The sequence below is a fragment of the Loa loa genome (genome assembly GCF_000183805.2).
Source record: "Loa loa unplaced genomic scaffold supercont3.265, whole genome shotgun sequence".
Classification (NCBI taxonomy): Eukaryota; Metazoa; Nematoda; class Chromadorea; order Rhabditida; family Onchocercidae; genus Loa; species Loa loa.
In genome coordinates, this window is record NW_018108445.1 from 44,835 (window position 1) to 54,623 (window position 9,789).

Sequence of the window (9,789 nt, forward strand, 5' to 3'; positions counted from 1 at the left end):
AATAATAATAATAATAATAATAATAATAATAATAATAATAATAATAATAATAATAATAATAATAATAATAATAATAATAATAATAATAATAATAATATAATAATAATAATAATAATTAAATAATAATAATAATAATAATAATAATAATAATAAAAATAATAATAATAATAATAATTTCTATCTAAAACTTATCACATATTATCAAAAATTACCATACATAACTAGGTAAATCTTCAATATTTCACCATGTATTATCAAAAATTATCACTACGAGGGAAATATTCCAAATTTTATCATATGCTGTGATCAAAAATCATCACATATTACTATGGTACTTCCTAAATTCTATCCTATATGTTATCAAAAATTATCAGAAATCTCTTGTTAGGAAAATCTCTTAACAATACAAGTTTATCATTTGAATATTTCATCCAATAATTCATTTATTCAATTGGAAGATATGTAAAAAGTCACAAAATGATTCTTTGAAATGCAAAAAATTTCAATCTTTCAAAAGGATCAAAAGATGAAAATAAAGCGCAATTGACGAGAATAAAGCGTAGTTGACAGCGTAAATGACGAGAATGAAGTGTAATTAACGTTTGTAATTGATAGGAGTAAATTGAGAGGAATAAAAATTTAGCATTTGTGAAAAGTTACTTTTGGTAGAGTATAATCAAATCGATCTTACTGAGTAAATGGATGATATCCTATCTTGATATTGTATGATACTAGCAAAAATATATGAAATAATTGTGTATGAACAAAATAAGTACCACAATCAATTTAAATGTAATGTTTACAACAATTTAAACAAATAATTTCACAAATCAATTAGTAACAAAATTATTGGAATTCAAAATGAATGAGAGTAAGTAAGTATTTAATATGTAAATAACTGCTAGTTGCAATCAAATTATGACAAAAATATGCAAAATTATGCAAAGATAATATCGTAGAAATAATTAAGATTGAGAGAGTAAGGGAAGTGATTGAGAGTAAAATGTGGAAAGAGTATGAATTATTGAGAAATGCAAAGAATGATAAGATTTCCTGATATATACTAGAAGAAAATTTAAAAGTACAACAAATGACAACATCAACTTCCGTATCTATTTTTAATTTGAAAAAAAGGAAGTCGCTCAGAAACGGTTCGGATTCATTTGGCCAAAGTCAAAATTGTTAATTGGGCGGCTTAATTTTAAGTGATTTACCGGATAGGAACTGATGAAGCAATCCGGTTTGTTAAAGTCGAGATTAAGATGGGTAAAAGTCATAGGTTAAAGGTCATCGTGTAGACAAATTAGTAACTCTTCAATAACTTAAATAGCTTACATATTGCGATTGAATTCGAAATAGTAGCCTGTAGTATTTCTCACTAAAAGAGTATACTGTGTATGAATTCTCGGGAGTGGTTTTGAGAAACCTCGATAAATTTCTCCGCAGAAGGTATAAAATGAAAAGCGGAGAGCTGAGCAAGAAGAAAGGAGATAATTACCGTTAAATATTCTGTAGCAAAAGAGTCAGCTGTTATAAAAGCGAAAATTAAAATTAGATTTTGAAAATTAAGAAAAAGTTTTATAAAATTTAAATTTGAGGGGAGAAAAAAACGAAGAGTTGAATTATGTTTGACAAAAATGTGAGAAAAAGTACGAGAATAATTTAATTAGAATCGTTGTTATTACATATCATAAAACAATCTATAATGTAATTTCCATAAATAAATATTATTTTAGAATTAAAATAATCCAACAATGATTATGAAAGGATAACTGTGAAATTCGAAAGGATGAAATAATGATAACAAGTTATCAACAATATGATAATCAGTATTTGTAATTGTACTTTGATTATAGCATTGCCATAAAAATTATCTCCGATGGTTTGTTTGTCTTTTTGTTATATCAGCAAATATTCCGAGATTAATCGATTTCTTAAATAATTGTTTTTTTTTTTTCGTTGACATTATTCATCGTCATATTTTTATGCATCATCGCTGTATCATCGAAACAACTGAGTGGCAATTGTACCAACGTCCATTTCTTTTTTTTTTTTTTCCTGAATTCCCATGCTTAGCTTATTTAGTAGATGCATGCAAAACGTTTAAGTGGATTCTTTTTATTTGGCAAATTTTTTTATTTATGAATTCTTTCAACATTTCAAATTTATGCATATTTCAGAGATTGACAAGTTTCTTATTTTGCCCTTAAACATCACCAAAGATTGAAATGATTAAAGTCATATGATTGATTAGAGTAGTAGCATTTTTGTTGAATAGTAGTTTATTGAATTTTTGAAATGAAACATTTGATTATTATAGGAAAGGAAATTTATTTGAAAAGATGGATCGATATGGTTTATTTGAACATATTCGACGACGGATTTTAAACGGTAAATATTTCATATGAGTTTATGCTTTGTTATCGCATATAAAATGTTAGTTGTAACACTTTAGATGTATGCTTAAAGTGGAAATTTTTGGTTTTATAAAAGTCGAAAAGCAGAATTTTGTATAGAAGTCAAATCCAATTAAAAGTAGCGTAGAAATTGCAAAACTGGAATATAGATAAAGGTCTTGCATATGCTATTACACTGTTTCACTATTAATAGTGACAAGTACTTTATTCAAAATTACTTTGGAATCTTCCAACTCCTACAAAGTATTATCAAGTTATGCTATATATCATCTACTCTGCTACTGCACCACTATGACTATAAAAAAAAAAAAAAAAAGAAATATTTAGATGAAAATAAGGCAAACAATTGGAAGAGCCATGGAGTTGAGAAAGCTGCAAATAAACCTCGGAAATTTCGCATAACACACCACGAAATACCATCTACGAAGAATAAATTTGAAAAGAACGTGTTACGAAAGGCACAAAATATCCGCAGTTCTGCTGCATGTAAGCTAGACTTTCTTTTTTATCTTTTGCGCTTCATTTATCATTTCAGTGCCGTAGTTGCTGATTTCTGTCTTCTTCACTTGCAAAATGATGGAATGTTTCCTACTGCTCAATAATATAAGTTTTAAAAATTTGGAAACTGAGTTCATTATTTTTCTTCCTCATTGGAACAGCATTAAAAATTTTGTTTGATATACAGTTATTAACATTTTACATGGAAGATTTATAGAACTTCTCGGTACGGGAGAACAAATTTTATCATTCACGTTATAATCTCTTTATTTTTTTCGAGTTCCAGTTAAGCAATGCTGTAGGAGATTGAGCGGTCATGATGATGAAAATTTTGAAATTATTACTAAGCCATATAGCTCCATGCCATCATTATACACTTCGAAAAGCGTTTCCCGAGATGAAAAGGTTAATTTTTGATTAGATAATAGAAGCTGTTGAACATGTGCTGTTTTCTAGACAAATATTATTAATATTAATATGTCTTTTCTCATACACATATTATTTATATTATGATCTGAAATGAAACATAAACTGAGAACTGTTGAGGCTTTTTAATTTTCTATCATTTCGTTTAGATATTCTTAACAGATTTGTTCTACTCATGATTTTTTTTTTTTAGAACAGTTGTGAAAAAAGTATGAGACGTCCTCGCAATAGATATTTTTCTACCGGTACCTTCGATTCTGGAAGCTGGGCATGCAAGTCGTCACTAACATCTGCAGAAGAGTAGTTGTTTTCATATTTTGAATGCTTACATCCTCTTTCGATGTTCATTTTATGAATGAGGCACACAAACTTTTGGTGTTTTAACACGAAATATAATCACTAATCATAAATACACAAACCGCGGTGATGTTTGTTTTCATTGATATCACTGATTAAATAATTTGTTGTAGCATACTTAATTCAGTCAATTTCTAATGGCATTTGCCCAGCATTATTACTAGTAAGTTAAACATTACAAGTTAGGTGAAAATCAAGTTAAGTATTCCATACCACTGATGTTTTTAATCTCTGTCATGGTGGTTTACATTTTATCTTTTAGACCTCAAGTAACAAAAACTATAGTTGACGTAAATGGGTTTCTACGGGATAGTAAAAAGAATCCACATTTGTTGCGGTCTACAGTATTGCGTACCAGCAATAAAGTGGATGAAATTGAGAAAGGCAGAGTTGTACAGTCTCAAATTCCGATAGTAAAATGTGAGTTATTGAAATTTTAAAAAAAAAAAATACTTTTTTGAATGTTCGATTGTGGGAAAGTTTGCACAGTTATAGGATAGTAAAAGAAAAAAGAATTTCTTAAGCACAACTGTGATATAAAGCTTGTCTTTCAGCCAGTGATACTTCCGATTGGTCAGCAAAAAGCAATATGGTAAGTTTGTCATTTTACAAACTTCCTACTAAATATGAAAACATTACAATTTAGTTTTTTGGATAAGATGAGAGAGTCATGCGAACTAAGTAATGGGCTTACTTGAAAATGCTATTCTTTAAGATATCGCAACATATAAATTCGAATATCGATGAGTGTGGGCCTAGCAGTTCTTGTGACGAAATCAATGTTAAAATTAAGCAATCGTTTAGCACTCTGAATAACTTGGAGAACGATATCGATGAGTAATATTTTTGTGACGTTTCCCTTTTTTTTCTGCATGAAATTTCACCACCAATTTTTTATTTTTATTAATTGACTAAACCAATTGGTTTTGATCTATCAACATCAACACTGTTCACTATCGCCTGATGAGAAAAAATGTACAGTTTATTTTCTTATATCAAGAATTCATATCACATTCACTATTTTGTGGTATACGCTCCAAGACATTGGAATGCTTCTTCATTATTTCCGCAGCAAATGAGAGCTGTTGAGGACTAAGAATTATTCGGGATATTATTCATGTCCATAGATTTTTTTCCAATAATTTGGTTACAGGGCAGCACGCTTTTTGCAAGCATCATTTTCAAATCGACTGTCGATTTCTTCACAATTCGAATGCGATAAAATGATTGACGACCCCTCGTCCAAAGAATATATTTTGGAAAAGCATCCTTACAACGATCATATCTTTCCTAAGGTTCGCTATGTTAACCTTATTATTCATCCTCATTTACAATGTGTGTATATGTTTTTTCTAGTTTTTTTTTTCTCGAAAACTCCTTTACATCTATTGGTAGCTATTTACAGCAGGATGCCAAAGGTGTAACACACGGGGAAACATTGGGCTCTCGGCTGGAAGCTAGCATTACTTATGGAAAACATGTTACTGAAATGAACCAACATCTTCGGGATGTTCGAGGTGCTTTTAATAGCCAACTTTTATTATGCGGACGTGAAGTCGATGATGGAAGGGTACGTGTTACGCCACTCCACATGAATCACACATACTTCGTTTATTTATTTCACTTTCGCTTGCGATAAGTTTTTGTTTTGCTTTTTTTTACAACATGTAATTGTTGTCTGCTTTTATATGGGAGAAAGATCTATGCTATCCTTTTTCCTTTTAAGGTAATTAGTTCACATGCTTTACCTCATCAAGCTTCCAACAAACGTTCGTGTAAAATTTATTAGTGAAAACATCAAAATATTGGTGCACAATGTTTTGGCGAGGTTATATCTATAATCTGGCATATTCATGCATTTGTTGTCTTTAACGGGCTTTCGGTGACAGCTAAAACGTTTTGCAGCTTTTTCTTGTTTTCCCACACTTGTTTTGTTAGCACAAATATTTTTTTTACAACGAAAAACGTCGCAGATCGCAAATTTTGATATTTGCGATTTCTCCAAAAAATAACAGCGAGCAAAACATACGGACTGAAAGCAACCGATTGGAATGCACTATAAATATAAGTAGTCAAAATTTAAAAATTAAGGCCTAAAGAATAATGAACAAAATCATTTATTAACATTATGAGTGAAATTTTTTTCATCAAAAAATGAGCCACGGTGGATTCAAAAGAAGAAAATATATTCAAATAAAGTATTTGTTTGATCTTGTTGATTATACATGTGAATATTATATTTATTTGATCAAGAAATTATTGTGTTTCTTCTAATTATTGTTTCCTTGTTCGAAGACTTTGTATGAAAATTTGCAAGGGGAAGGAACTTACAGTTCTTTCGTACGTTCCTTCTTAATCAAATATTTGTAATTTTTTAGAATTGGTTGGGTTTAAATTAGGTGTACATTTTCAGAATTCACCATCAAACGAAAGATGTTTTGGTCAGCAGAGCAGCTTTTATTCAACCGTACAACAGCGCATGAATAAGGCGCTTCAGCATAATTCACTTTCCAATAATGTATCTTTTTGTGTTAAAGTTGAGCGTATATCACAGTTGTACCGTGTACTTTTTGTTTATAATTTGATTAGTAACTTGTAAATATGGATTATGTAAGCGCACATGCAATGTAATTTCATGCACTTACAACGTAGTTGTATGTATTTGTAGCTTTGCACTTATTATGAAATATAACTTTCTCTTGAAGAGTTATCTGAACCTAGAATGTTACTAAATTTTGATTGAAAGATTAAGAAAAAGTTTTGAAAATTTTGATTTGAAAATTAGCAAAAAAAAAAAAGCCTAATCGTACTACTTTTAACCGCACTACTCAGGCACTACATATTTCCAGACCACTGTGTTTGTGGAGCGTAAATTCCATATGAGTTTCAAAATATGCATGCTTCTTCTCTTTGGCTTTTTTCTGGCTTCTAATTTTTCGGTTATTTTCTTTCGTATTGGTCGTATTCAGAAATTTTGCTCGTTTCTATTGTGACGTTGTTGTGTCATGTCGCATCTTTTTGTTTTTGTTGGAATTTCTGTTTGTTTGCAGATGTATAAGTCGTCTCAGTATTTGCTGAAGGAACGAAATGATGATGCAGTCGATTTACCCGTATCGTCGTTCTCAAAAACTGATTCATCCCAGGATACTAATGGTAATGATGATGAGGATGATGGGAAAAATGAAGTACGAAGTGCTGAAACTGAAGTTACACCAAAAACGGTATATTACTCAATCTACTCTCCTACTAAAATTTTAGGATAATAACCCACTCATTTTAGACTGTACAACAAGCAGAGAATTCTGATATGGAACTGATCAGTGAATCATCGCCGACAGACTCTATTCTGAATGGTACAGTTATATTTTGACATGTTAAAAAAGTCTAACGTGTTACTTTCTAATCTATAATGAGAAGTATCAGTTATAATATGAAATAGGACTCATTTTACGAGATTTTCGAAATTTGTTTATTGTTTGCTTCTGCATCACCATAACAAATTTCTCGATTCTGGTTTACACTTTGCATTTATTTGTCGGAAGTCTTTTTTTTTTTAACCTAACCTTTTCTTGACCAGGGACCACTTTGGGTTTTTATTGAAAAAGTGACCACAAGGTTTAAAAATAAATTCTATTAACTTGAAAACAAGCCTTAGTTAAAACTTTTAACGTATAAGTTAAACTTAGAATAACATTACATAAAAAAAGAAGGAACATAATTTCTAATATCCCTCGTGACCACATTTTAATTCTCGTGGATCACTGGTTGGGAACCACTAGTCCAGAATGAGGCCAGATTCGTTTGAATAATGTTATTTCGGCTATAGTTTTTCCTTTTATTTAAGTATTTTTAGACGTTAATCGGAATGATGAAGTCAATAGTTCACCGACATACTCATCCCAGGAATTATTGAAGCGTGAGCATTATGTAAGTAACACTGTGAAGGCTCTTCGACAATTCTACAGTGATAGTGTATTGTATTTTGTTGAGCTTCGTAAGTAAGTATCAGTTTTTTTTTCTTCACTTGACATATCTACTTTATTATTAATATTTTTCATAATTATTTACGGTCGTACGTGAGAGTGTACACAAAATGAGCATTCTTATATCAAAAGGTATGCACGGAAAGTTTTATCATTTTATTTATTATATTTCTATGTCAGTGATTCTTAATCAATTTACAGACTGTATTCTCAGCGAAAGGTTGAAGATTTGTGGAAATTGGCGAGTGAAGAAGAAAGAATAAAAGCGGCATGTTTGCTGCTGAAACGAAAATACATCGATTCGGTTCACGGTGCGATGCCCTTGGTAAGAAAAAAATGATTTTTTCTCTTATAGAACTAATTATTTTGTTTGCATTTTGCAGAAGAATTTGGTGGATTATCATTTGCATGAGACGGCTCGAATACAGCTACTCAATCTTGATTTACAGAAACATTTGACATTATTGAGGTATGTCCTAATCTAGATCTGAACTGTATCTTTACGTTTACTACTTTTTCTACCGAACTACTAACATAATGAAACCGAATAAGATGTCATCGGAGGCATAATATAGGTTGTGCTTATCCTTACAGATATGATGCTTAGAGAAGGAGTAACCGTAATAGAGCCCTACATTAACAGTTTGCAAATTGACTAGAAATAAATTCTTTATAGAGGTAGGAAAAAGGATTCGAATTTCGAAAAATTCCGCCGATATTCGGAGAAAGTGCTTCTTTTTACGAAGAATTTCGAAAAAAATAATTTGGCGAATGAGTTAGAGAGATGGGAATTGAAATTAAGAACGCGTTCACGGGGTTAATTCTTTCGTTTTATTTGATATTTTCTTAGGACATTCGAATAATTTATTTTACTGAAAGCATTCACATTGCTACCAATGTTGGCATGCAGTATTGGTTTTTATATGATTTATTGATCAAGAATATTATAATTTTGGGTATTATGCTCAGTATTATGTTTCATTACTGTATGCTATAAATTCATAGCATATAGCAAATAAGCCGTAACTGAAGAAATTCGAAAACGAATCACTACTACGAATCTTTTTGTAATCATTTGAATGTGTTGACTGTGAATTTAAGTCAATTGTTAACGTTGTTCAACATCCGAATGATTTAGCAATTTTATGGGTTTACGTCAATACTGCTACGAATTCGAATTGAGTAATATTACGAATGATTTGAAGTTATTTTTTCCCCACTTATTCTCTCAATTTTTTATTTATCTCATTAAATAATCTATTTATATATTTTTTTCAAGGCTTTAAAATTGACGGGGATCGTGCTGCCAACATTGACAATACTCAGGCTTTATTTTCAAATCCTCTTCGAGTTGTTCGAAATATCCACGAAGTGAAAGGTAGGTCGCGTCAACAATCTTTGGTACTTAATGCTATTAATAATTCCATCCATTTGAAATGTTAATGTTTTAGTACGAAATCCTGCGAGTTATAACAAGAACTTGCAACAGTTGCGTGAAGAGTTAAAATGGAAAAGAAAAGAAGCAGATTTCCTGAAGAGGACATTTGATGAGAGAGTGATGCGCAATGATCAGAGGCACGTACTTATGTATTATGAGAGAAAAGATAATATCAGTTGCAGAAAGAGATAAATACAGTAATGTATTTTTCCTTTACATTACTATATATTTCATCTTTGCATTGTTTTTCCTGTTTTTCATGTTAATTCATCAAGATTCAAGGACATTAGGTGAGGCAACATTTTTTTTCTTTTTTTTTCCCATTGCAATGACAATTTTCAGTGAGGAAAACTCATTGAGGGCACAAATCAACGCTCATGTACGTTACATTACGGAAACGGAAAAAGATATTGCACAACTGATTAAGTTGCAAAATGGGAATGGTAATCAGTTTCTCGTTATCTTTCAATCTGTTTTTATTAATTATTTTTTGAATATTTTCCATAACTCTTCCATTTCATTCATACAATGATTTTTAGATAACAATGAAAAATCGACTGTTTTGCCGGGCTACCCAATATCACCTTCGAGACTTACTTCGATGAAAGTTTCTGCAGAAAGAACGTTTTCGGATGGAGAGTTTTCGGAGCTGATAAAAGTAGAACGACTT

General features: G+C 30.6%; 1 protein-coding gene across 1 annotated transcript in view; it reads left to right on the forward strand.

Annotated features, from left to right (window-relative positions):
• Positions 1-2,342: 2,342 nt before the first annotated feature.
• Positions 2,343-9,789, forward strand: part of LOAG_18334 (hypothetical protein) — a gene marked incomplete at its 5' end in the record, with an annotated part of 13,003 nt that continues 5,556 nt past the window's right edge. The window contains 20 exons of the mRNA XM_020450995.1: positions 2,343-2,391; positions 2,745-2,903; positions 3,202-3,320; positions 3,535-3,641; positions 3,961-4,118; positions 4,253-4,290; positions 4,414-4,535; positions 4,852-4,993; positions 5,104-5,268; positions 6,112-6,261; positions 6,749-6,919; positions 6,979-7,051; positions 7,552-7,696; positions 7,883-8,006; positions 8,065-8,150; positions 8,358-8,497; positions 8,961-9,059; positions 9,133-9,268; positions 9,462-9,562; positions 9,659-9,758. Coding sequence (XP_020305265.1) covers positions 2,343-2,391; positions 2,745-2,903; positions 3,202-3,320; positions 3,535-3,641; positions 3,961-4,118; positions 4,253-4,290; positions 4,414-4,535; positions 4,852-4,993; positions 5,104-5,268; positions 6,112-6,261; positions 6,749-6,919; positions 6,979-7,051; positions 7,552-7,696; positions 7,883-8,006; positions 8,065-8,150; positions 8,358-8,497; positions 8,961-9,059; positions 9,133-9,268; positions 9,462-9,562; positions 9,659-9,758 — 2,384 coding nt within the window. The remainder of the gene's footprint in view (positions 2,392-2,744; positions 2,904-3,201; positions 3,321-3,534; positions 3,642-3,960; positions 4,119-4,252; positions 4,291-4,413; positions 4,536-4,851; positions 4,994-5,103; positions 5,269-6,111; positions 6,262-6,748; positions 6,920-6,978; positions 7,052-7,551; positions 7,697-7,882; positions 8,007-8,064; positions 8,151-8,357; positions 8,498-8,960; positions 9,060-9,132; positions 9,269-9,461; positions 9,563-9,658; positions 9,759-9,789) is intronic.